Source organism: Neopelma chrysocephalum, unplaced genomic scaffold, assembly GCF_003984885.1.
Source record: "Neopelma chrysocephalum unplaced genomic scaffold, ASM398488v2 Primary Assembly neopelma1_60, whole genome shotgun sequence".
In the NCBI taxonomy this organism is placed as follows: domain Eukaryota; kingdom Metazoa; phylum Chordata; class Aves; order Passeriformes; family Pipridae; genus Neopelma; species Neopelma chrysocephalum.
The window spans coordinates 17,728,153-17,755,555 of NW_020897715.1; the positions used below are offsets into that span (position 1 = coordinate 17,728,153).

At 39.9% G+C, this 27,403-nt stretch overlaps 2 protein-coding genes across 4 annotated transcripts; both read right to left on the reverse strand.

Annotated features, from left to right (window-relative positions):
• Positions 1-1,401: 1,401 nt before the first annotated feature.
• Positions 1,402-20,444, reverse strand: CASP2 (caspase 2). 2 transcript variants are annotated; one of them, XM_027681409.1, is made up of 10 exons: positions 20,132-20,441; positions 14,625-14,792; positions 12,839-12,914; positions 11,375-11,469; positions 9,756-9,932; positions 8,428-8,556; positions 7,904-7,994; positions 4,144-4,293; positions 3,943-4,052; positions 1,402-3,333 (listed from the first exon to the last, which is right to left on the reverse strand). In XM_027681409.1, the coding sequence occupies exons 1-10, from the start codon at positions 20,279-20,281 to the stop codon at positions 3,199-3,201; spliced, it is 1,281 nt and encodes a 426-aa protein (XP_027537210.1). In that variant the 5' UTR covers positions 20,282-20,441; the 3' UTR covers positions 1,402-3,198. The 2 variants fall into 2 exon arrangements, with proteins under 2 accessions (XP_027537210.1, XP_027537211.1); XM_027681410.1 differs by lacking the exon at positions 1,402-3,333 and adding an exon at positions 7,733-7,794 and having other exon boundaries at positions 20,132-20,444.
• A 1,403-nt stretch (positions 20,445-21,847) lies between these two features.
• TMEM139 (transmembrane protein 139) lies at positions 21,848-26,814 on the reverse strand. 2 transcript variants are annotated; one of them, XM_027681419.1, is made up of 4 exons: positions 26,684-26,814; positions 26,376-26,461; positions 25,049-25,357; positions 21,848-23,706 (listed from the first exon to the last, which is right to left on the reverse strand). In XM_027681419.1, the coding sequence occupies exons 3-4, from the start codon at positions 25,294-25,296 to the stop codon at positions 23,298-23,300; spliced, it is 657 nt and encodes a 218-aa protein (XP_027537220.1). In that variant the 5' UTR covers positions 25,297-25,357; positions 26,376-26,461; positions 26,684-26,814; the 3' UTR covers positions 21,848-23,297. The 2 variants fall into 2 exon arrangements, with proteins under 2 accessions (XP_027537220.1, XP_027537219.1); XM_027681418.1 differs by having other exon boundaries at positions 26,376-26,814.
• Positions 26,815-27,403: the final 589 nt, after the last annotated feature.

Below are 27,403 nucleotides of genomic sequence, written 5' to 3' on the forward strand. Positions count from 1 at the left end.
TCTTAGGGAGGCGGTGGTCCTTCATCCTAGAGACGTGCCCTGCCCATCGCAGTTGCGTTCTCAGCAACATGGCCTCAATACTCGTAATTGCTGCCTGTTCAAGAACAGATGTATTGGTCACATAGTCTGACCAATGGATGTTAAGGATTGTACGGAGGCAGCGTTGATGGAAGCGTTCTAGGAGACGCAGGTGGTGGCGGTAGATGACCCATGATTCGGAACCATATAAAAGAGTAGACAACACTATGGCTCTGTAAACACTGATCTTGGTGCTTTTCTTCAAGTGTTTATTACGCCATACTCGTTTATGGAGTTTTCCAAAAGCACTATATGCCTTCGCTAACCTATTGTCTATCTCCCCATCAATCTTACCATCTGAGGAGATGAGGCTGCCTGGTTTTGTTGGCCGGCCCGGTTTTGTTGGACCCCTGGTGGCCTAGTGGTTAGCATGTGGGACTCTCACCGCTGCAACCCAGGTTCGAATCCCAGTCCCCCAGCCCTGTGAGGCCATCCATCTATGAGAAGGTCACTCTAAAACAAACCTACGTCCTGAGGACCTCACTGCCATTGTCCAAGCTTGCTTGGCCCCGGCAGATGAACCTTAGGATTAAAGGGTGGGCTCAGTTCAGCGCATGCTGTGTCTCACCTAAAAAATCCATTGCGCAGGCTGGAAAGGTTAAAGACCTTTCCCAAAACAAAACCAATGTACTCCTTCACTAAAAACAGAACTCGGACTCTTCTAGGTGTCACAAATGACACAGGGTAAATGGCAACCTCTAGTGGATCTGGATACTGGGGATTATTTTAGAACTAATGAAAACAGAGCTTCTACCTTCTTATTTCACACTCATTGGCTTTCATTGGTTGTTTGTGAAGGTGGAACAGAAAGTTCTGTTGGTTCTGTGCTGTATAGCTGCTCCAAGTTACAAGTCTTTGGCACTACACATCAAGGCCTCTGGGCATCCCTGGACATTCGTTACCATGCAGCTCTCTCAATTCCTTGGATATTCCCCCACTTCCTGGATTTTTCCTCCAGCTGGTACCTTCATCTTCTGTTTGGCTTCTTCCTCTTTCCAAGACTCCTTTTTTTCAGGAACCATTCATTTTGGCAAGAACACCAAGCCCAAAATTTTCTGATGTGCTGAAGCACATCATCAGCCTCCTACGTGGTGGTTCTGCCTCATATGCCTTTATTAATGTATTAGCCTTTGTTTAGCTCAGGTGTTATCAAAATTTACAAGCAACTCACACTGGTTGCAGCTAGCAAGTAGCAGGCCTAAGAGTTCAAAAGTGCTTCTGGGATGTACTATCTCAAGAAATTACGTGAAATTGTTTTTATATAGAACCTCCATTTCTGCACAGAGGTCTGACTCTCCAAATGGAAGATATTGCACAGATTAATCAAACAAGAATTCTTTATTTTAATGCTTCAAGGCAGTAAAATACAAGTATACAAAAAGAATATACAAAAGTGGCAGTGATAATACAACTTGATACAATCCTACAGAAATTTAATCCATCAGAGTGGACTCTTCATCAATATACCTATCGGTAAAATATTGCACCATTTCATAGAGGGAGCACTCGGGAAGACTGTTTATACTCCAGGAAGGTACAACAGCCTCTAAACTGGTATATTAAACTTCAGAGTAAGGCACCAATTGGCAAGTATGATTCTTGTTCCGTTTATCACATTGTGTGTAAGATAAATGCAAGATAAATGTTAATGATGCACCTTTGTCAACCGGAGGAAACTCAGCCTTCATTTTCCTAGGCAGAATAATAAAAAAGCATATGCCTAGTTTTCCAGCCTCCCTTCATATCCCTTTGTGCTTCCTATTCATAATTCTATCCTGAAAAAAAATATTTTAAAAGCCATACTTACATTAGAAAAGGAGTAAGCCAGGAACTATGCCAACTTACTACTACAAAATGAAGAAGACTGAGACTTAAGTGAACAGCCTGTAGTCCTTATGTAATCCAGTATCCCAGGATTTAGGCTCTACCACAAAACCAGAAAAATGCCCATCTCCCACATCACATCAAATGGGAGTAACTGCAATTGGACACAGCAAGAGACAAGTTACAGCTTGAAGAGACTGTGAAGGAAATTTTCAAAAGAAGTGGTAGATTATGCTTTTTAATGACCATGGCTGAAGAAAGAAAACTCATAATAGGGTAATAATGTGAAACTCTTCCCTTTCATTTAAAAGGGAAACAAACTGCAGTGATAAATAATCTAAGTAACATACTTAGACTGTAAAGAGCTGCCTTGAATATTTTTGTTAATAAAAAAAAAAACAAGCGATCCTTTTGTTCAAGGCTGTAGGGTTTCAGGGCTTCAGTTGTACAGTGCGATTTATGGACTCCTGAGAAGTTGATGGATTGAATGCTGTCTGTTGTGACACATAACTACTATGGCAAACAAATTCCTGAAAAATAATATTCCATGCAATTGTTCATTCTTGGGACTACGGGGAGTTAATCTACAATTTATAGATTCAAAACTATTTCTGGGGCAGTTTCTGCAGACTTGTCTAGGTCTCTATTTGTTTTGCTGATAATCTGGGATGTCTTGTAACTCTCTTGATAACTTTGCTATAGAAAGAATGTAGAAAAATAGACTTTTAAGTGATCACAATGGGTAGGAAAGTGCTGAATACTGAGAACATAACCTTTCATTTTAAAGAGGGGGAGAATTCTCCTTCACAAGGGAGCTCTTTTTCTAATATACACAGTAGTAAACTGTCCCGTATGAAGAACCACACAGAAAGTATTTAAAATACAAGCATAAGATAAGTAGCATTTTATGACTAATTTTCCTTTCAGAAAGGCTTAACTTTTTTTAAAAGCTGTACTAATAGTCCATTTTCACTTTCACTTTGTTTACAAATGTCCTCACATCTCCTTCCAAAGGATGTTCCCACTTCTTCCAAATTCTAGTGCTGATCCTCTTTCCATCCATTTCTATACACACAAAGCAAATTAGGATATTAGAATTTTAAACCCTGAACTGAATCAGATTACAAAGAGAGTTGCCAGAATATTTTAAAAAAACACATCAAGCAAGAATTGGACTGGCCAGATGAAGAAGCATTCCTTGCTTGCACATCTGATGTCACAGTCAATAAGAATAAAAATGCAGACATCCATAGTCAAAGTTCAGGTTTGGCAGTATCCCTCGTCAAACACAGAAGGTTATTTTCCTGGTAGATAGCCAGGAAACAGGTAAAGGTCCCGACAGAGCGTGCTACAATATTCTGACATTTCCTTGCAGCGGTGAAATTCTGTGTCTGGGGCATAAGCCTCTCGTTGCTTGATTTGCCTATTCACCTAGATGTGATATTAAAAAAGAAAGAAAAAAAAAAGACTGGAAGGATTAAGATGGAAGAAAAATGTCATTGTTTCCTGTACTCATAGATTATTCTGTTTAACATATTAAGTAGTCCCCTTTGTATTGTCTCTCTAAACTATAAGGAGAAAGAACTAGGGTGCAGTTCCACAGCAGCTCAAGTTGCCGTGATCACACTGCTTTCTTCAGTCCTTCTTCCCCCATTTTCTCAATCTTTACCTTATGTGAGTACTAGAGCTTTTACAGCTATGTGGTGTGCCTGTTCAGGGAATGAATTCACCTGAAAAAGAAAGTTATTTCTATAGAAGAAAAGTAATTCCTGGCAAGAAAGATTAATTCTTCTTGCAAGTTCATCATGTGACCACACAAGTGAAACAAAAGCAGTGCAAGAAACAGCATTTTTACTTTGGTTAAACTGCTATGGAACTGCATATAAATAAATAAATATGAACTGGGAAAGAAATAGTAATTTTGCTACAAACAAGGCAAGAACAATTGCTTTAACGGTAGACTAATCCTAGCATTTTGAAGCACTGAAAGGCTCTTCAAAAACCAGGTAAAAGTGGGAGGGTAAATATACTTCTGCTTACCTTCACCAACATGTCAGCCACGTGAGTGTCTCGGGAGTCCTCTGCAAACACAGAGGTGAGAGCTTCGATATACCAGGATCCATGCTTGGTGTTTCGAATGGCCACAGTGCCTGAGAGGAAAGTGTCTATGATGAAGTTTTTGGGGAACACAGACACATAAAACCTCTTTATGCACAAACAATTAGGGACTCTATCCAGTACCTTTCAGACAAGCATATCCACAGATCATATCCGAGCATGTAGGCAGACGCAGCTTGAGACTTTCTTCCTTGTTTGCATCACTTTCCTCACAGCCTGAGGAATCTGACCGTTCTTTCCCATCTCTTTGATCCACTCCCTGGTCAAACTTATCTGTGGTGGCAATAAACAAGGAGGGGTGGGGGGGAGAAGAAATTATCCAGAATTACTGGATATAGTTTTCCTGTACTTCCTTAGTTTTGGGCTCTGGTCAGCAATGCCACAACCGCTGTCAAGCAGAAAGCTTTTGTATGAACTTTAAGCTTTTTCAGCTGTTTTAAAAACTCATCTGAAAGTCCTTCTGCACAAACTAATGCAGATATCAACAACTGCTCAACCTAACCTGAGACTTGGTCTGCATGCTGATTTCTGCTCCTCCCTCTTCCTATGCAGATCATGGGATAACCATGAAAGCAGAGAAGTTTCTGACGGTTCTCCACCACGCATGGAAGGATTTGATGCCTAGCCATAAAGTTTTGATTTTCCACTTGTAACTACCTTAAAAATATCCAAAAATGTCTAGTGCAGTTTGCAGTGCTAAAGACTTATTTACTGCAGAACTCAAACAAGAGCTATAATTTTAGTTGCTCAGGTCTACCTCCAAGACATCTAGAAAACATGGACCAAGTATCTCACCTAGTTCTAAAACCTGACTACAATACTGCTTGTATTAATCAAAAGCATAAATTGTGCAGCAGTAAAATGCAAAATAATCTGACCCCAAATATGAGAACTCCAGTACATGGAGATTAGTTTAAAATCTTGAGAGTATTTTGATGTCTTTTCCAAGATCTATTAGTATGTATTATGAGAGTATAGATATTCTCAACTGTTTTTTTTACATTATGCAGAGTTTCCATTATAATCTAAATTAATTGCTTAGTGGTGATAACTTTGATAGTCCAGATATGTTGCAAGAAAATTAAAGCTACATTTTTATATACTTTTGCCTTCCCCCCCCTTTACTTTTAAGATGAGAATCTATTATTCTACTTTCTTCCTAACAGCATGGGTCAGACTAGTCTTAGGAGATGAAAGTGTCCACTTCAAAGGCCTTCCTGTTATGATGGTTCTTAGTTTTTGATGCCAGCTCAAGCCTTAGAAGTACATTTGGACTTCTAACCCTTTTACAGGCAGTGGCACCAGTGGCATCTCATAATTATGCACTGGAAATGGTCAGTTCATAAGTCAGCAACATTGTTCTTTTCCTCTAAAATGAAAGCAGCAGTGGGAGGGCTGTGATTGTCTGACAGGTTAGATATAGCCTTGAATAGGGCTCCATAGCTCAAATGACTTCCATTAAGTTTCTTCCTCATCTCTTTAAGGCAGCAATGCAAATTTTTCCATTTTTAACCACACTTTTTTCATGTCTTTTATCACGGTTTTCCAAATCCTTTCAGTTCTCTATCTTCTTAAAAATTCAGTGTACTGTTCACAGTGTTGTTATTTCAGATAAGACTCAGGTAATTTTACAGTCAAGCTATATTATTCACACTGCCATCATCCCATTATGTAAAAAATCAAAACTTTTTTTATTAAAGCTTCAGAATTACACGTCTTCCTTGTGCATTTGTCTTCAAACACCACTCAAGTCAACTTACCAACATAACTAAACCCTGTAAAACACTAACCCTCTGCATACTTAACCTCCAATTTATATCAGCAATAACAGCCACACAGATTGATCTAGTCTGTTTACATTTTACTGAAGCTGCCAGATAGGTATTTTGCCAACTGATTTAAATAACTGCTAACTACCCATTTGTCATTACTTAGCACAGTTCTTTACTCTTCTGGATCAACTACTACACTAAACACAGATATAAAGCAGCTTCAAAGTTACATTTTATGTCATACTGAAACTTTTCCCATTGTTTTCTGTAGCCACTGTTTTTTGATCCATGGCTGTAGGTGGACTACTTCAGTTCTTTAGTAGAGTAGACTCCTGCCAAAGGCTCTTTGGAAATAACCACTTTACTAAATCTTCTTTAGCTACATTTTTTAATGTGCCATTAATAGAACATAGAGTAGGCTTACTACATAACATTAGGGAAGAAGAAGAACCTGTGCATTTCTCATTTTGTTTCAAATAGCTCCAGCTAACTTGCATGGCATTGATAGCTTTACCACTATTCTAAAGTTTCCATACTATTTATACAGTCTTTTAAATGCTGTTTTTGAAAAAAAAATTGTATTGGCTAGTCTAACCTTTGAATGCTAACATGAAAGGGTACACATTTTTGTTGACAATTAATTATTTTGTAACTGGCTTTCCCCTCCAACTATTAATCAAGGTTTAAAAGAGGTTAGAAAGGGCAGGATTTTGCCTTTTTTTTTTTTACTCAAGGACAGTTTTCCCTTTCAGTTGTTCAAGTCTCAGTCCTCTGTCTTTTGGAGTATCCCAGTTCTAAAGTATTGTGCGTAGCAAGCTTTACCACTCTTTCTCAACTGCAACTTTTTTGGGAATAGAAAGGCCAAGCTTGATTTGTTAATCTTAACAGACTCGTTATGGTAACATTACAGTCAAATAAACCTAATTACGCAATTAGGTCAGCTGCAAATTCTAGCTTATTACACTTATTTCCACACTGAGTCTGCGCATTCACATTTGCTCAAGAGTATCTAAACGTTCAATAACATAAGGAAAGCAATCACATTCATTACATATTGTAAACATGCATGTTACAATATTTCCAAATACTTAGAGGGATAGGAATGTTTCTGATCACCAAAATACTTCATGTAGACTAAGTTTTTCCCTGCATTGGGATTAAACAAGGTGAGACAACAGGTGAATGAACTATCCTCTTGGCTAGAGGACAAACTATAAAGCTTGATAAAAATAAAAAGAAAAGGACAATTGCAAGGAACAAGGGAAAAGCAGGGGAAAGAGCATATACACTAGAATCTCTATCACAAGGGGAAAAACCAAAACCATAAGACAGAACTTCACTTTGGAGTATCTGCAATTTCACAGCGATCTCAGAAAGTCCAAACACTTGATGGAAAAATTCAATCATTAGCAGATCTGAAAGGTGGTTAGTTACAGATATGTGTTTAGTTACAAAAAGAAGGAAAAGGAATAGCAGAATTAAAAAAAAAGACAAAAACTACAAAGCACAGAAAAAGAACAGGTGTATGAGAATCAAGAAAAGAGTTCTGTACATTAGCATGTAAGAATTCTCTAACAGTATATGAGGAAAAGGGTAGAAAGAAAGGCCATTTTGAGGTTGAAAACAGGCTACGGTAAAGTAAAAAAAAGACAAACCCCCCAAAATACTTGGAACCAACTTTGACAGCTCAAGAGACAACCACAAGAGACGCAACACATGGAGGATGAAGAGAAGGACACGATCTCAGACAAGACTCCAGTGCTAGTGTACCTCTCCATGCTGTGCTGCAATTTGTGCACCACATGCCCCACTCCCCTTAATGCAGGCACAGTATGAGAAAGCCTCAATGTATGAGTGGGGTATGACAGCTTTATGTCACTAAGGTGCTCTGGGGTCTGCAAGTCAATGCACACACCTCATGCAGAGCAAAAGACACTTACAGAGCAACAGATGCAGTGGCAGCAGCAGGGCAGAGGGAGGTGAATATGGGTCCCACTTACACCTGAGAGGAGCAAACAGGAGAGATGACAGCAAGTTGAATGTGAGGGTGTGCATGTGTGCAAAATGAGCCTTAATGGCATGCCAAGTACTTTTAGCATTTGGGCACTCACCTCCCCGGCAGGCCTGAATAAAGAACATTTTAGGTTTATTCTGGAGATTTGGACAGTTTGCGTTATCAAAGAGCCGGAAAACCTCCTGCAACTGAGAGAAGAAAGAAGATAAATATTCTTCACTGTAGCCTTGTATAAGCCAAACCCAGCCCCACCTTGCTTCCCTGTATTTTGGTTATTACCTCATCAGTCTTGATATTTTCTCCTTTATCTCCAAACTCAGCATGTGACAAACACACCCCTTCCCCACCCTTTACCCCAGCTACTGCTAGTTTTTCTTGCACTCTACCTAGTACTTGTACAGAAAGAGAGAATGAAATAAATTCCCCTACTTGCCAGTCTTTATTTTCCAGACCACTCACAGACTCCTGCCCTTTTCTTGCCACAAGCCCTTATTTTTTCCATTTAAAAAAATGTGAATCCTCAGTCTCCCATCACTTCATTTTTTTTAAATGTTTTCCCCCTCTTTCTTGGTACTTTCCTAGAGACAACCTACAACACCACATCAGGATACAGCAATATACCTGTAGTAGCTTGCCATCAGTACCATAAACCGCACCCTCCACACCATGGGAAAGCAAAGCTACAATGCAGGAATCCACATACTGATGATCTGGCAGCTTGGAGAATCTCTCCAATGCATTCTGCATCTCCTGAAACAGAATAAAAAAACCTGTTTATGCTTTCCAGACTCGCACAGGGAATGTGAGTCAATATTCATGGAAAAACATAACCGGTCCCTCCTCTTACAAAAAAAAAAACAAACAAACCACCTACATACAACAAGTTTATAGGAAAAAGACGTGTTTTATTTAAAAAAAAACCACCAAAAACCAGCAAAATGTTCTTGTTCTTTTATGTAATATTCAGTTCTAAGTATGACATTGTGAAGTAAGAATCACTTGGCCAACAGGGGGATGCAGCAAGTAGTACCTGAGTTGGTACATGTGGATTCAACACAGAAGAAACTAACTGGTATTTTACAAAGGTTTTACACTGACACTTGAGTCTGACTGGGATATTAGAGCAACTTAACAGATATATACTCTGGGACTTCAAGCATTCAAACACTAGTGGTCAATAAACAATTTAAACTGAAAAACTTTACAAACTCTGACAACATGGCAGGTGCAAAAGTATTATTATAATGTTGGAAAAACTGCTTTCTTGAGTAAAACACTCTTTAACAGGTTTTGTACCACTTGGGTTCACAGGGATTTAAAAGAAATAAGAACAAATGAATCTGGAAAAGGCAGCATTCCCAGGGATAGTGGCTTGATTAAGTTAGTCATGGAACACTACCAACATTCCTAAGTGAAACACAGCTTCTTCTTTAGCAAAGCAAAGACTGAAAAAGTGGAACTTAACTGCACAGACACTGGAAGACTGATAAATAGGATGGCAATTGACTCCATCAATGAAAGGACATGAAAACATCACACTTGCAAATACTACATCAAGTATTCGCAAAGTTTAATTTTTAGGGCAGCAGAACACTGTAAAAGTCTATCTGAAGTGTACACTTTATATTCATTTGTGTTTTAAAAACACATGCAAGGTGTGGTCTAGAAATTCTTGCACCTTGTACTAGAGTCAGACTGCAGTAGTACCTCTCATGGTCCTTTGTAATATGGCTTTCTTCGTAAGAGCTCTGCCTTCCAAGCTTCCTCATATTGATCAGTACGTGAGCAGACATTATCCCATTTAGGTTTATTTTCTATTCATAAGTGATAATTCACACCTTCCTGTTCAAAGCTTAGTTACATACCAAAGGAACATCTTACGATGATTATGTAACAGTTACAAACTCTCAACCATACCAGTTGTGAAGTACTGGGATCCACCTCCTTACCTGTGCAGTTCGATTAGGAAGAACAGTCACTTGATACCCAAGGTGCTTGAAAAGCACCTCCAGGGAAGCGCAGTCCACGTCTCCCCCTTTGCGATACTCCAAGTCCTTCTCACAGCTGAAATTGACATTGCTGAGAATAAGTGCTAAGCCTCGGGGCTCTGATATCACCTTGTATGCCTGAGAAGAAGATTTAAAATCAATAAATTTAAACTACACAAAGAAATAACCGTGTGTTAGAGCAGAACAGCAACCCCTACATACCAACTTGATATCATATTCCTGTGTTTGCAAGCTTCCACAACTGATAACCCTACGATACTATTATTGTTAGACTAGCTTGCCTTATTTCTCATTTAAAAAGAAACACAGTTTATTCATTTCAAACTGCAAATTAGCTCTTGCTAACTTCTTTCCCCTTTCCTCACCCTCACCCCTGCAGGGCCCCACATATTTCTGCCATCTCCATCAATAGTACTAGAAGAACACTTCATAACATTTAGCTAGTATTTCTTAATTGCTGTTGGGAGCAGACAGAGATGTAAAACAGAATGTGAGTGCAATTGTAACAGCAAGGGACTGTCAGTCATTGATCTTGAAAGTTATGCGACTGGCAAAAAAGCTTAACAGGAAAAGAACTAATTTAAGAGGAGTATCTTCAAACTAACTTCCCCCTTTGTCCCTACCAATCTAACAACAACAAATCAATAGTAATTCAGTTACTAATACTCCTGTAAATTGGAAGTAAAATTTAATACCAAAGGAGAATATCAAATAAGGTGTATCCAGGCACAGATGTAAAAGGAGCCAGTCAAGTTCACACTGGCACTGCTTATTAATCAGGTCACCCCAACAGACAGTTTCAAAAAAAACCAACCCAGAACCAAACAACCAAAAACAAACACACAAAGAAAAAAACCTCTGTTTTGCTATACAAAGAGCCTCTGACAGAAGTGCTGTTATCACACTGTGTAACCCTAATGAAGCATTTGCCCCATTATGCAAAATAATTTTATTCCTTAAGCCCACCCCACTTCAACCCACGCTTTACAAACAGAATAAACAAAAAGTGATTAGACTACCTACACAACTTCAAACACTGCAGAAGAAGATTAGAAATTCAGGATGTTCTACCTAGTACTACCCAGCACAGAATCCTGACCTGGTTCTTAAGCCTAAGGACTCTTTCAGGTAGAGCTGGCAATCGAAACAGCCAAGACTGTGATTACTAGTTGAAATGCGTTCTACTACCTTATGGTCATTTACAGGGTGTGTCATCATACAGAAGATGAGGACACAGACAGATAAATTTGAGGCAATAATACTGACAGCTTACACAGAACAACAGAACAAAAGGCATTTCACCAAGCTCTTCATGAAGAAAAATAGAGGCAGATATTTGTATAGTGTTACAGAACTTCCAATTTCTTGACACTTGTAAATGAGAACTACATCAAACGGAACACAACTGGTAACACCTTTCAGTTACGCAAATAACACAGCACTGATCTGCATCCCAGTGAAGCGTTTAAACTCAAAAATTTTAAGTAGCATGTGTTCAGCTGATAGACCAAACACCTCACAACTTTCACATCTTAAGAATTTCTCTGTTAATGACTTACCAAGTGCTGATGATCACGATAAAATTCAGGAGTGCAATATTTCACTGGAGGAATTGAGTGACCATCTCCATTATCCAAGGAAGCTTCCATTGGTCCTGTGTAAGGCAGACATATCAATAATAATAAATTTCAACCACAAAGTCTCTGCATTAAGGAAGTAACTTGCAAATTCTGAACTATATTCTCTTAGGCATATTTCTGTATTATACTATTCTCACCTCTAAAAATTTTGTTTGATCAGGGACTACAGACACAAAACGAAACACAGCAGGAAAAAAAGTACTGTAAGGGTATATATTTTTTTAATTATTTTAATTGGTGACTTGTTTTTTGGCTTGCATGTGGGCTAGCCTTATCTGAGGCCTAGTGAATTTGGGTCTACAGACTGAAAACAGCATTCTCATCTAAAATTAGAGCCTTGTGCTGTCATTTTGCACAGTATGTTATTCCTTTCACAGTTTGGCTGACAAAATGTTCCTAGAAAAATTCAAACAAAATACTGTTTTTCCTTTCATAAAAGGCTTCCCATGCTGAACACATGCATAAGTGATCAAATGAGAAGTTTCTAACTTTCACAAACTGCAATGCCCTTTTTTTTTGTTATCTGCCTCAACACTTTTCTCTGGATAACAGCAGATGAGGGGAATGATAATCAACTATATGCCATTTGCAGGCAAACACTCCTGTGTACCAAAGAAACTGAGCTAATGACATTCACGATCTCCTTTGAAATCCTTTTTCAGCCTTTTGAGGCATGGCTCTCCTGGTTGGAGGAATATATGCTCTAAAAAAACCATCAAAACAATCAAACCTTAAAACCTTTGCACCAAAAAAAAAACCCCAAAAAAGTCTCCAAAAATTAGACACTTGGTTAGGGAAACTGAATACTCCAGATGTTATCAGAGGCAACATAAATACTAGCAAGGAGATTCATTCCAACAGCTATTTATTAGAACAGTTCCTTGGTCTAAGTCACAAATGCATGTTAAAAAAAAGCTGATTTGCTGCACTTGACAGAAGCTACAGAAAACCAAGTTGCGCTCATGTAACACATACAAGGCCTTAGACTGATTTTCCAAGTAGTAAGTTAAAGTTAAGGCATACTGCCCAAAATCAGTATCTTGTCACAGTTCTAGTTCAGTGAAATTCTATTACAAATCTTAAACAAAGAAGGAAATCTTTGAAAAATCTAAAATTTTACTGACATGTACTGTTTTAATCAACAAAATTTCCTGTAGGAGTAAATGAAGCTGACTAGAAACTAATTTGGTTCTCTCTTCCAATATGCTATTTCACTTCCATTTTCTAGCCTAAATCACTCTCTTTATCTGTCAAGTTTGTATTCCTGGGATGAGCAAAGTGGTGGCAACCTTATTTCTAGAATTGAATTAAGAGACTATTAAGAAATTAGAAGCAGCCAAATACATATCAAATCAAGTACCCACGAAGTCACACGCAACTCACCAATCCAGCGTGGTCTCTTTGAATTACAGGACTCACTGACAGGGAATGGAAGATCTGATCTGTGACAGTGCTCAAGCTACAAGACATGCAACAGATACATTAAAAAAGTAGCATACAACAGCTATTGTTTTCATCTATGGTACAAACCTTAAGTTATCATGGAAAAAAGATACATGCATTTACCTACACATAAAAATGACTTAAAAATAATATAAAATCCAAACAAAATATCATGACAAGGCACCAGCATTTTCTCTCAATATAAAACTCCTTCCTTTCTTTGCTCATCTCTACTTCTACCCAAATTCTCAGTTTGGAAACCTTACACTGAGGTCATCATATTCTCCTTGTTTTTGCCAAAAATTTGTCCAGTGATTCCTATATTTTTGTCTGCTGTCAAGATTTCATTGTTTGAATAGTAAAGCACAATTGAAAACAAAAAACCCCAGAAGAGTGTAATCTAATAAATCCTACATTTTAATAAGGGAACATCTCTGTTCAAAAGTGTCGTCTCCATTCCGTTGTAGAATATACACTTAATGAGAGTTTCCATCCTTGCCAATGCACTAAGAATATGGAATCTTTGCAAAATTCTTCCTTCAGTTCAATGCTAACAACTACAGATAGTGAAAAGGTGAAAATAAAAACACCAAAAGAAATAAATAAAAGTATCTCTTTCCTCAACATACAAGACTAGCTTTCAGTAGCTTCCTACTCAGAAAACCATTGAATGGTTAATCAAAAAAATCTGGAGAAAATATTTTCTTTGCAGCTTTTGGATTAATGATGACATCCATTAACAATATGCTGGATGCAAGAACACCCAGGAACACTGTACAGTTCAGAAAGAGATGTTCAAAGTCCTGCACCTGGGAAGGAGCCATCCCATGCATCAATGTATGTTGGGGGCCATCCAACTGGGAAGCAGCTTGGCAGTAAAGGACATGGTAGCGCCAAGTCAAACAGGAACCAGCAATGTACACTTGGCACAAAGACAAATAGTAAGTACCCTGGGCTGCATTAGGAGGAATGTTGCCAGCAGCCCAGATGAAGTGAGGTGATCCTTCCCCTCTGCTCAGCCCTGGCAAGGCTGCACCTAGAGTGCTGTGTCCAGTTCTGGGCTCCTCTATACAAGAGACATGGACATACTGGAGAGAGGCCAACAACAGGCTACAAACATGAAGGGACTGGAGCACCTCACATATGAGGAGAGGCTGAGGGAGCTGGGACTGTTCAGCTTTGAGAAAAAAAGGCTCAGAGGGAACTTATCAATGCATATGAATACCTGAAGCGAGGCTGTAAAGAGGACAAAGCTTGCGCTTTTCAGTGGTGCCCAGTGACAAGACCACAGGCCACGGGCACAAACTGAAACCCAGGAGGCTCCATCTGAACATCAGCAAACATTTTCTACTCTGAGGATGCCTGAGCACCAGAGGAGGTTGCACAGAGGGGTTGCTGAGTCTCCATCCTTAGGGATATTCAAAAACCAGGCATACATGACCCTGGAAAACCTGCTGAAGGTGATGCTGCTTGAGCAGGGGAGTCAGGCCAGATGACCTCCAGAGGTCCCTTCCACCTTGTGATTGGTGGTAGAATGAAAATTCTCTTCTTCCCAAATTCCCTCCTCTCTGTTTTTACTAAGGCTTCTACAAGCTTAAACTTGCAACAAAATCCCATCCTGTTTTTCGTAAACAATTGGGTTTTTTCCCCATTTGACAGAGTCCTTTGTACCCAACCCCAATCTGAAATGCAGTCCACCTGTCTTATTTTTTAAAAACTGTTATACCCTTGCAATCTCATGGCTCATGTCGGACACTGTCTTCAAGATCCTTGCCTCCAGATGCTGCTGTTGGGTTTCTCGTAAAGCTTCACAGAAGGCTGAGAAGGCATTAGGGCCTCTCTTGGGCAGCAAATTGAGGAATTCCACATTTCGGTCGAAGCTCCCGGACTTCGCCTAGACCCAGAGGAAAAGAAAACAAAATCCACGCTCTATGTAATACCCAACACAATTAATTTTCAATGAATTACCAGAACAACTACTCTTTAAATTTCAGATAAACATTTCACCACTATGCTTATCTATGCTAGATCCATTATTATACTCTTCCTAGTCGATTTTGTTCACACTCCTCTGTTCCTATTTGCTCAAGGATGAGAGTATATGACAATACAACAAGCCAACAATTCATACATTACCACGCACAGTAATACACCATATTCTCTCCAAACTTTTACTTCCAGTTACTGTTGGAATAGTATCTATTTTCTCTCATTGAATACACAAAGAGTCCAAAACATGATTCCACCACTATCCAATGGTTTATGGTCGTATGCAGATACTCAAATCCTCCAGAAAACATTAAGTAAAATACTTACTATATACAGTCAATTCCAGAATGGTAGTTGGTATGTACAGACTGTAATATTTAGACCAATGAGGCAATATATTCTAGTCTAAGTGAAAAAGTAACCATCAAAAATGAAATTCATGTATTTGTTAAACATTGTCAAGAAGTTCTATTTGTTAGAATACTAACAGGGCATTTGCCAACAAAATGTATAATTTATACAATAATAACTTTCCCTGTGAAATCTAAAAGACACCAAAAATCACATACTAAAATACTGGATATCAGAAATAAGTTTTGTTGTTTTTTTTAATTCATCCTATTTGTTTTTAATTATCACTTAGATCTGAGATGTCTCCTTTTGGTGGATGATTGAAAACAGTTGGTGAGAATTAACGCTTAACAAGACAGGAATCACAGGAAAACAGTGCCTTGAGGCACATGTCTTCTGCTACAGAAGATATCACATCACCTGGTTTCTTTCATAAAATTTAAAAAATAGTTTAGGATACTGCAAAATCTTGTTGATCCAATGTTCATGAACCTATTGAGAATTTCAGAGCTAGATTCATTCATGACTAATAGCATTTATTTTTGTATCAACGGTGTTCCTTGACTTCAGTATTCTCCTGTCCTTTCCCTTATTTATCAAACTTCTTTCTATAAATTGGTCTTGATTTGCTACAGTAAACAAGTCACTTTCTTTCAGGCTCCTCATAAATGGCCTTGTCCCCTTGCCAGTACCTTTCCCTACTCCCACAGAATCCTCAGCTTTGAGATCACTGTTGCCTAGAAGTGCATACAACAGTATCTCACTTGTGTCTTGCCAGAAGTGTGAAGGCACTTTCCCCTTTCTCCCAGTAACACTTCTCCATTAGTCCATGGAAAATAACCAGCTCCATACACTTATATCTTCATGTAAGCTCAATGAGTTTTATTTTAACTAATAAAGTAAATTGAGAGCTTATTTCCAAAGTATATATAAATTGTTTATTTCTCTCTGGTAGGCCTGCAGCTGTTTGAGACAAGCTGAGGATCACTCATCTTCTTCACTTGATGTTTTTGTAGTCTGTGACTCTAAGCCATAAATCATAGTTAAGAACACAAGCTGACCTTAAGAACTGGATTTTAAGTTTTATTGAAAAGTTAAGAAATTTCCATAACGTTCATATTCTGCATATGTATGTATGTATCATATTTGTATGTATATCGGTCAACTTTTGGAAGACTTATTCCTTAATGCTTCATTAAACACCCAGAAGGCTGTACCTCTTCATTTAACTTCCACATCAACACAACATTTAGATTACACTAAATAATGTTCAGCAAACATTCAGAAGTAAAACTTTAGTAAGATACACTTATTTCATATTATTTTCCAATACATCCTTAATTGATTTCTGTACCCCCACAGATGGGTTTGATAATCTGCATAACAGGAGATAATCTGCATAACTGGTTGTAAAAAAAATTCTGAATTCCTGTCAAAATTCCATAATATTAGTCTTATTGAGCCAGAATATAAACACAGAATCTGTGAAAAGACCATACATATTTTACAAACATTCTAAACAAATTTATTATCACTTTGTCAAAGCCAGTGGTCCCTTCATTACTGTCTAGTGATCAACACAGAGCATTTAAATGTCCAAATCTACATAGTCTCAGTCTTTGCTTACAGTATAGAGTGTTCCACTTGTTTAAAGAGCAAGAGAAAGCTCTTGCTACCTTATCTGCCATTTTGAAGGTCCATCCTAGAACTCTGGAAGAACATCTGATGCTCTGAGAAGGCGGCATTTATAAAGTGGATTTTGCCTTAAAAACAGCTGTTTCCACTGTCCCACTTTATTTCCACCTTGTTTTTGCTCTGTGTTCAAAATTCCCCTGTTCTGGGTATTCATTTAGATAATTTTATTTACATCATCTTCACTACAAAGAAAACACAATTTTTTTCTTTACTCTTTATTCAAAGTGTATACAGTGGAAAAAAACCTCACACTGTTCAATATCTTTCTGAATGACCCAATTTAAATTCATTCCTGTCAGATCCTACTATCTCTCCACATTTCAGACATCAAAGGAAGCTGCTTCTATTTATTAATTCCTCTCCAATGTACACCTTAAACTCTTTACTTACTCTTCATATTCCTTATGAGCTCTTCATCCAACTCAATCACCTTTGTCTTCTGTGGCTCTTCCAGCAACACCCTCCCCTCCCACCTTTTTCTTACTTGTAGTAAAGTTTCAGTACTGGTTTCACACTTCACACTTGAAAAAACTTCATCCTTAGTTCATCTCCCTGAGCTCCTTGGTTTATTTCACTTTCCTTAGACTACAAAAGATTATTAAAGTGCTTTATTTCCAGAATCATTTTCTTCTTTTGTTCATCTTAAATCAAGCTCACAGGACCAAAGTCACTGCTGTGCTTTTAAGACAGTATGATTTAGAATGTAACTATTTATCCCGATCTTGATTTCCTGACTTACTGGAGGAGCAGGGGGAGATATGTGTATATATATATATATATATATAACCAATTAATTATAATATCCAGGAAAATCTATGCTCTTTTATCAGACACAGTGGCAATTGGCTCCTCCTGTTTCCACTAAAGTACCTGATGATTGGCATCAGAATGCATTTTCAAGACCAGGTTACCTAACAGCACTTCTAAGACCTTTGCTCACACTTGAGCCAGAGACTGGAAGAATATTAAAAATTCACAGACCTACCACAGAAAAATGAAAGGTAAGACAAAGTGTTTTCCATTCAAGTGATTTTTTTTTTTTTTAGGCACCTTACTTTTTCTCTATGGCACTGTTATGACTAGTGCTATCGTGTAAATGTTCCCTTCATTTCTATCCTTCTAGTACAATGTATATTTTGCAGTACTACTGTTCCAGTTGTGAACGCTTTCAGCCCACCTCTGCCATATTTACATTTTTGTTGCAATTTCCAGATCCATACCCTGCAACAGTAGTTCAAGTCCCTTTGCTCTCTTGCTCAGGCTGCTATTGCTGTTTATATGCATTTAAACTCCTAGTTATGTGTGTATATTGTATTAAGCACAATTTTTTCACTAAGCTATTACTCTTTACCTCACTTATCCATCATAACACCTTTCTCCTTACTGATAATCCATTACTGAGTATTGTTGCATCTCCTTTTACTCAAATACACCTGGAGGGGAAGATTCCCTCAGTCTTCTTCACCTCTCAGTTTAATACGTCTCAACTACAGCAGCATCTTGTCAAAAGGAGTATTGTCTCTGGCATTACTCTGAGAGGGCTTTTTTTTTTACCCCTTTCCTTCCCCTCCCCTCACTTTCCCTTCAGTGACAAACTGCAGGCCATCAAATGAACATCCCTACTAATCACCCATACTTCAGCAATGTTGCTGTTTAAGACCCGTGGGCTGCTAAGCACCAGACAGACAGTCAGTTACTCCCTCCCCAGCGGGATAGTGGGCAGAATCAAAACTGAACAAGCGAGAGAACTTGAGATAAACATGGTTTAATAGGTAAAGCAAAAGCCACACACATAAAGCAAAATAAAGAATTCATTCACTGCTTCCTGTCAGCAGGCAGGTGTTCAGCCACCCCCAGGACAGCAGGACTCCATCCCGTGAAAAGGTGACTTGGGAAGACAAACACTGTCGCTCTGAGAGTTCACTTCTTCCTTCGTCCTCCCCAGCTTTATATGCTGACCATGACACCAAATATTGTGGAATATCCCTTGGGTCAGTTGAGGTCAGCTGTCCCAGATATGTCCCCTCCCCCTCCCCCCCCCCCCCCCGCATGATTGCTGAGGTGGGGCGAGAAAAAAAGTCCTTGGCTCTGTGTAAGCACTGCTCAGCAATGCCTAAAACGCCTCTATATTATCAACACTGTTTCCAGCACAAATCCAAACACAGCCCCACACCAGCTACTATGAAGAAATTATTCCAGCCAAAACCAGAACAAGAAGGGACTTGAACTATTTCAGGTAAGACTGCCCGCATCTCCCACAACTTAGCACTGATATCCTTGACAGGTCCCATGAGGAATCTGTCATTATCTTTGACACTGAGCCAAAGTATGTAAAGTGATTCATGTTACCTTTGACAATGACTCAAAATTAATCTGGAAGTTATTTCCACATTGCTATCAAGAATCTTATCAGTCTCAGGTTTACACTGTCAGCAGTGATGCCTAGCAAATAGTTCATAATCTGTTCTTATTACAGGACCATCAACTTTACTAGGGAACTAAAAACTCTCTCAGTTGCTTACTTGAGTCCTGAGATGCACTTGCCGTGCAACTTCAGTCATTTCCTTTCCAGTCTGCTTTCTTTGAAGACCTGTATCTCCATCCTGCATGGTGTTCAGTGCACTACCATCCCTCTGGAAGAAATCCCAAGCTATTTCCAATGACTTCTCTCCATAGTACCCTCTGCACAGGGTAAGTAAGACAGGCCTACAAACAAACGGCATTTGTCAGCTGAGAGTGGGCCTTGAATCCTGCAATGTTCTTCACGCAGTTTAGAAAAACACATATACAGCACAAATTCTTTGTGTGAAAGGTGCCACAACAAGCTGGTCGATAATGTATTCATTTACTTGCTTTCACGGTATTCTTTTGGAAACAGGTACTATTTCTGCTTCTACGAGTGGAGAAAAAAGAGGTGCAAAAAGACAACAAAGGACTCCGATCCACACACTGCAGCCTGTTGCAACTGCATATCGGCACCCAAATAGTGAACTTTTGACAAAATACACATTGCCAAAAGCACCTCAGTTCTTCTGCACGCTATAATCAAACCCCACAAGGCTTTGCACGTTCCCTAAATGCAATCACGTTAAAATGTGCAGGTAACACACAGGTGAGGTTTCTTCCATGCTGCCACTGAACGACAGCGAGCTTAGCCAGAAATAATGGCCACGGCGCAGGCGAGCCCACCCCGCGTACCTGTATCATTTCCACCATCTCCGGGGTGATGATGTCTTTCTCTACCAAGTGCTCCACCAGTACATGCAACACAAGCTGCTTCGCCAGGATCACCCGGTTCTTCTTGAGCGCTTCCTGGTGACACCGCTGCATTCCGCACGCCACCAGCATCCTGGGAGAAGAGGGGAGACTCGGGGCACGCTCAGCGGCAAAGACCCACCCGCACTCCTCTCGACTTTTCGCTCAGGAGGGATCCCACGGGCGGCAACTTCCCGCTCACAACAGACGGAAAAGGCCCTTTCCACCCGCCTTTTCCCGGCGGCACCCGCGATTCAAAGCGCGAGACCCGCTCTCCCGCTGTCACGTGACGTCCCATGGAGCGGGAGGGGTTTCCCGCCGCCTCCTGCCCGCGCGCGGGCCGGGGCGCGGCCTCTCAGGGACGGAGGGTGGAGGGCTGGAGGGCTGGAGGGGTGGAATCATGGCATCGTGGCAGGGGGGTTATAGTGCGGCACAGCAGAGGCGCGGCATGGGTCCTGTCTGCAGAGAGTATTAACAATTGCAGCTTTCTTTGCGAACATACCGGTTCTTGGATTTTTTTTTTTTGTTAGAGGTTTTGTTTCCTGTGTTTTGTTACACGTGTTTCAGCGGAAATCAGCTGAAGTCAGAAAAGATAACGCGCAGTAATTCAGAGGGAGACAGGGAGCACACAGGGTTTGCAGAGAACATTGGAATACGAAGGGAAGATCAAAGTGACCATCCTTCTAGCATAAGCAAATTTGCAGCACTTGTCACATTATCACAGGGTCATTATGATTGGAAAAGACCTCTGACATCATCGAGTCCAACCTTTAAACACCACCTTGTCAAACTAGTCTATAGCACTGAGTGCCACATCCACTTCCAGGGACAGTGTCTCCAGCACCTTCCTGGAGAGCCAGTTCCAATGCTTGACAACCCTTCTGTGAAGAAACTCCTCCTGATGGCTAACTTGAACCTCCTCTGGCACAGCTTAAGACTATGTTCTCTCGTCCTGTCGCAAGTTGCCTGGGATAATAGGACACCCCCCCACACACTCCTTTCAGGTAGTTGAAGAAGGTGATAAGGTCACCCCTGAAACTCCTTTTCTGCAGGCTAAACAACCCCAGCTCCCACAGCTGTTCCTCATAGGACTTCAGATGGTTGCTCCTTGGTGTGCAGGAGTTCCACATGCTAAAGCTTAACACAAGTCCAAAGGCTTGAAAACCCTTACAGATACTGAAAACAAAATCCAAGTGGTCATAACTGATGCATTTTTGGTCTTTGTTTTGGCCAATTTTTAATCTCTGGTGGTTACGTGAATTTATTCCTCACTCCTGGCAGTTTGGTGCACACAGAGTTGCCCAGTTTAAGACTCAAAATTTCTATGCCTATGTTGTCTACCTATATCACTTTTTAGTGAGGTTTTTTCTTTTCTGTTTGCAGTTAGAGGAGGGAAATGCCAGTAGTGATTGGCTTTAAAGAAATCACATTGCCTCTATCAGCAAATTTGTCTCTCACAATATTTCTACGATAGAGGTATCATACCTGCTTCATCACTAATAATATTAAAGTGATGTAGCTGTACATTCAGAAATGGAACACCTCTCCTTTTTCTAAGCCAAGATTATCAAATAAGCAGAATATGAGCCAAAAGCACGGCTTTGTGGAGTGGTTGTTTTGGGAGGAAATATAAATGATGCCACCTGGAATTTTTAATGCAGTCCTGTTTATTTACAAACAACATAGAGGGTCCTTTTTTTTCTTTGAACTATAAAGAATCAAACTATAAGAAATAGTTTGTTTGCTTCTAGCTGTGGTTTGATGGTTCCTCATAGGAATTCAAGATGATGCAGTCATACGAGCAAGGCTGTGATGATTGCCGCTCTCCTTCATGAGGAGATTTGGACCACCATTTTTATTTTTATTTTTTAATTTGGACATTCACCAGACATTAATGTCTCCTTGCATGGTCTATGGATGTAGACCACTTTGACACTGCAGAGGCTATCAGTTTAACTCACCCATTTTAAGAGACTGCACATCACCACTGATCAGTGAGAGCTAAAACCTGGCTCCAGCCTAGAGCCATCATGATGAAGACCGCTTGTGCCTTGGGACTATTATTCTCAGGTGCTCTCCGGTACAGCTCTGGCCTCGGCAGACAGACTGGACCTTTCCAGAGTCCAGAGAGAAGCCTCTGAGTACAGCGTGGTTACAGAGATTTCCGTGCAAGTCCTTGCCATGATGACAATAAAGTCTCTCAAGCCATCTGTTAGGGGCTATATTACAGCAGAGACACACACCCTGCTGTAGAGCCACCAAGACTACTGATCTAGGCAGAAGATGCTTATATGTGTGTATATCCCACTGCTGGCCTCTCTTACAGGAGGAAAAATTATCCCCCTCTTGTACACTACTGGCTGTGTGGGATGAGAACCTTGTGAAGAACAGAAGTCATTTTATGGTGCCATGCTTGCTGTCAGCTTTTCAACCTTAAGTGACACATATCGGGTGGTACCAGCTTCCAGATGCAGACAACCACCCTCCCCTCAGTCATGCTGCAGTGCAGCACAGCTGAGGATGTGGCACAGGTGTGGCAGAGGGGCAGCGAGAAACAGCGCAAACCATAAATTTTTGTTGCCACAAAACGACAACTCAGGGAAGTGCAGGCTTGGTCTCTCTGTAGGGATTTCTGGGTGGCTGATGACCGCACAGCTCTCAGCAATATTGCTGTTTGTAATGCACAGGCAGAACATGCTTAGTGCTGTTTCTGTTCCTCCCCTTTCCCAGGCAGATTCTTTTGGCTGCATCTTACAGTCCTTCTTCAGAGGTCTTTTGATAACCTTGTCTCTTCTCATGATTTCCTCTTTTCCCCCAAAAGGTATATCTTCAGTTTGAGAATGTTGCCATATATAACACAACTTTCCTCACAATGGTTTTATGTATCTGCCAAGTCAAAGCATTGTGGTATTGCATCGATTTTTATTTTGTGCAAAAAGATTCTAGTGACATCAGAAGCTGTGTTTGTAGTTCAACTCTGTTTCAAAGAATGGTGAGACAAACTTTTACAGTTTCAGGCATGAAAAATCTCAGCCCTTTCACCTTCTTTCTAGAAGCATTCTGTATTAGGGTAAGGGTTTGGTTCTGTATTCATGGAAGGTGAAAGTAATCATAAGACAGAGGGCTGGCAAGCATCTTCAAAAACCTCATCACTGATGGCACTCTCATAAGCAGGTGGTGGAGTGAGTGGTTCTAGTGGTTCAAACCTGTCTTCAATATCTCTCTCCTCATGGATGTCCGAAACAAACCTCTGCGGTCTTGGGGGCAACACCAGCTGTAGCTGTATCCTGGAGCCCGTGTCTGTCTCAGAGGTGGGCCTCGTGTCTGGTGGCACTGACACCCGGAGAGCCTCCACTGTAATCTCTTGTTGGCCAGAGGATTCGATAACAACGCTGTAAGGAGGAGGCTCGCTCAGTGGCGAGGGCACTGGGCCTGGGTTGGATGTAATCGTCCATATTGCTGGAGCTGACATGGTCATCACCTCCTCATAGGTGGGCGCTTCAAAGGCAGCATTCACCCTTGTTCAAGAGAGGAAGGCCAGTTACATCGGTTATTTTACTGCTTAGTTTATGCAGAGGCAGATAGCACAGATTATGTACTATAGGGACCATCCTACAATCAACAAATAGATGGGACTGAGACAGGGTATTTCACGTGGTATTGCTGTATAGGGTATTCTGCCCCTGGATCAGTTCACTCGTCCAGCCAACTTAATATCTTGCTTACAGGTATAGAGAATGGCTCATCTGACCATTTTCCCACACTCTCCAGGATAAGTGAGGCGACCCACACTGTTCAGTTCTGTGTACTAGGCTTAGCTTGATGTCCCTCAGTTAAAATCTCCTACCAGTTAAAATTTATTACTAAGAATTGTTAGTTACTGATTATTTCTTGGAATAAAACAGGACCTTGCTTTTTTAATACATTAGCTCAGTGTTCATCTATTTTTAAGAACTGGAGAAAATTAGTATTTTCATTTCATTTAAACAAGGATTAATTGTTCTGTGTTGAGAAGAATTATCTGAAAAAAAATGCTACTTTAGGAACATTTTCCTTTTCGGGTCATATTTTCAAATAAAAGATACTAATTTTCTTCTAGTATGCCCCCAAGATAGCAGAGCCCAATATAGACTTCTTTTTATGTAGTCTTTCTAAAAATAAACACATAGTAACATTTTTTCTCCTTCCACAGGTCCTGTATTTGAGAGTGTTAAGTCATTTATGGATGTGGAAAATGATTACCTGGATAATACAAGGAAGCAAAGATACAAATAAAGTCAAACTTGTCAACTATAGTAGGCAAACAAGGGTTAAATTAGGTGATACTGAAAACCTGCAAATATACATGAAGCCCAAAAGAAGTATTCAAAGCCTCTCAAAATCAGGATTTATTAGTGTCAAATTGGGATTTTAAGACTGGAAACAGATCCAGTTACAGGTTTCTTTTAAAAAGTTTGCCAAGGAACAGTTGCTCCAGAGATAAGTTTTATAGAACTAAACCCAAATAAGATTCAGTATTGCTTCAGTGTTTTTTCTTTTTCCTTGTCTGAGTCATTGTTTGGCAAGCCTCGATTACTCAAAGTAAAATAAAACTGGGCCTGGATCTGTTTAACCTTGGAAATTTTTAGTGAATCAGTTTCCGGGGGGAAGAAAATACATATTGTACAAGATACACGAGATGCGTGGCATAGATATTTGCAACCTCCACCTGAAGAATGAAGGAAAACAACCTGAAAACAACTTTTGTCTTTGGGAATGGAGTCTGTGTTTGTTGCCCCAGGGAAGGGCAGCAAAACAGTGTGTAAAATGTCCATGACTGAGGTGAGAGGGTTAAAGAACAATAACCAGGTTGCTGCTTACCCTGCTTGGCTTTGACTGTTTGGAGGTATTTCATTTGCGTCATGTCGGTGTTGATTCCTCAGGTAACACTCAACAAACACACTCAGCAAATAGCCGACCAGGCACACTCCCCCTACCCCTAGAAAGAAATAGCCTACTGGGTTGATATTAGATGAAATGGCCAGCATGGTGACCCCAATGAGAAGAGCAGCAGTGAAAAGAAGCAGCAAGGTTTGGCGGATGTTCTTCCAGCGTGTCTCTAACCACATGGTAGTATAGATGGTGGTAGCAGGTAGTTGAGAACAGATGAGCAGTTAAAGGGACAGACATCTGTGGAAGATGGAACAGTTTTTTCAACATGAAACATGAGAATATAAACACATTGTAAGTATCATGACCAAAGTAAGAACATACATACTAGAGCAAAGGACATCATGAGAATGTGAACTATGCACATACATAATAAGTCTGTGAAATCCGCATAAATGCAAACCAATGTAAATGTACTAGAATTTCCTGTGTGAATGCATATTGAATAATAGGAATGCTTGGACACACAGTTGGAAGACATGAAATGCATAAATAGACCCTAAGCACTTATTGCCAGGCATATCTAAAAAGATCTGGCTTAACAGAGCAGTCTGGGATGCAGATTTGAGGTTACTATGAAAGTGAAACACAGAATAACTTTAAGGGTTAATTCTGGGACATTTGTATGTTGCATAATGAACATTCAAATATTCATTCAGATCCCGGAAGAAAAGCAGCCTTATTTAATGGGCCTGTCTGCCCCACTAAATTGAGAATCTAACTTCAGTGTAGCATTGTAGCAATAATGTTACTTTAGGTTCTGGATATAGCTAGGGTACGTGTGTTTTTGCAAAGTGTAGGCATAGTTTGAATATTTGCCTATATCCTCAGTTCTTTCTCTGTTGATGTGCTTATTTTTGCACCATTCTCAAACACAAGAGCCCTTTCTGTCCCACATTCCAAATCCCATCTCAGTGAAAGAGACAGCAGTTTCACTATGTGCAGTCAATATAGAATGAATACTAGGGACCTGGGGTATTCAAGAATACCATAATTAAGGAGTTGTCTTGCATGTGTTCTGCTAACCTACATGTATCCCCCTGTTTTGATGAAGACCCCTTTGAAGGAAAAAAGCATGACACAAGGGGCATATTTTTTATGAATATGCATCTCCAAACAAATATACAGTTTTATATAGTTCCATGTTACATTGTGTAACATGTACACTTTTGCACACTAAATGTGTCCCCTTGTTACAGCAAAAATAGTTAAATGTATATATTCAAAAGAAACACATTCTTTTTCAGCATATACTTACCAGAAAGAGGTCTCGGTAGGTAGGAGCAGTCATGGTTTAACTTCTCTCTTCATCACAAGGAAAAATGTGCACTGCTGCTTTCCATTCTGATCCAAGAATAGGATACCAGTTAAAACTCTCTCTTCCTCCTTTTGAGTTTTCTTGTAGGGAGACAATGAAGATTTCTTTTGAAAATAAAAATTGGAAACTACTGAACATGGGAAGGTACCAAACAACAAGAAGATCCCATTGTATGAGTTTTGCATGGGAAAGTAGAATCTCCTTTTTCCAGGTTCTGAATCCGAAGCTACTTCTAGACGATCACATACCTTCTACTCTTTTGCAGCTCTTCTCGGTCTGTTCCACAAAAGCAGGAAACTCATTAGGAAAGAAGGCGGGGTGAGCAGTGGGGGAGTGCTTACCTGTGTCGTATCTGTTTGGTCTGCTTTACTTTAACAGGAGAAACTGCCCTGAAAATTCTAGGTTTTTTTCCCTGCGTAGCAAAGGAATCTTGAACTCTGCCTCACAAAGCAGGAACAACTGCCTGCCCAGCCCACATCACATGGCCCACACATAAAACTATTTACAAGTTCTGTAAAATGTAAAACTATACATTTTTCTATCCTGATCAAGTGCTTTTTGTCAAATGTTGTTTTATACCCTCTTTGATTTTGCAAACAAAAGGTGGAAAAAAATGGGGCAATGGGTTATTATATCACAGAGGGCTGAGTTAAAAACCTTTTTACTCCCTAATGTATCTGGGAAAGGTAAGCAAGAGAACAGGTACTGAATTACTTCTGAACCTTTAGTGTGTGTCTGAAAATTAGAATAGAATAGAATAGAACAGAATAGAATAGAATAATTTCAGTTGGAAGGGACCTACAACAATCACCTAGCCCAACTCCCTGACTGCTTCAGGCCTCACCAAAAGTTAAAGCCGATTATTAAGGGTATTGTCCAAATGCCTCTTAAACACTGACAGGCTTGGGGCACTGACCCCCTCTGTAGGAAGCCTGTTCCAGTGTCTGGCCACTCTCTCGGTAAAGAAA

Excerpts from the sequence above, each read along its gene's own strand:
- CASP2 (XM_027681409.1), bottom strand. The coding sequence starts at position 20,281 with ATGCTGGTGGCGTGCGGAATGCAGCGGTGTCACCAGGAAGCGCTCAAG. Across the intron at positions 8,557-9,755 it reads TTCCTAATCGAACTGCACAG|GAGATGCAGAATGCATTGGA; the intron begins GTAAGGAGGTGG and ends ATTCTGTTTCAG. Across the intron at positions 4,294-7,903 it reads TATTCAGGCCTGCCGGGGAG|ATAAGTTTGACCAGGGAGTG; the intron begins GTGAGTGCCCAA and ends TTGCCACCACAG.
- TMEM139 (XM_027681419.1), bottom strand. The coding sequence starts at position 25,296 with ATGTGGTTAGAGACACGCTGGAAGAACATCCGCCAAACCTTGCTGCTT. Across the intron at positions 23,707-25,048 it reads AACAGTCAAAGCCAAGCAGG|GGTGAATGCTGCCTTTGAAG; the intron begins GTAAGCAGCAAC and ends CTCTTGAACAAG.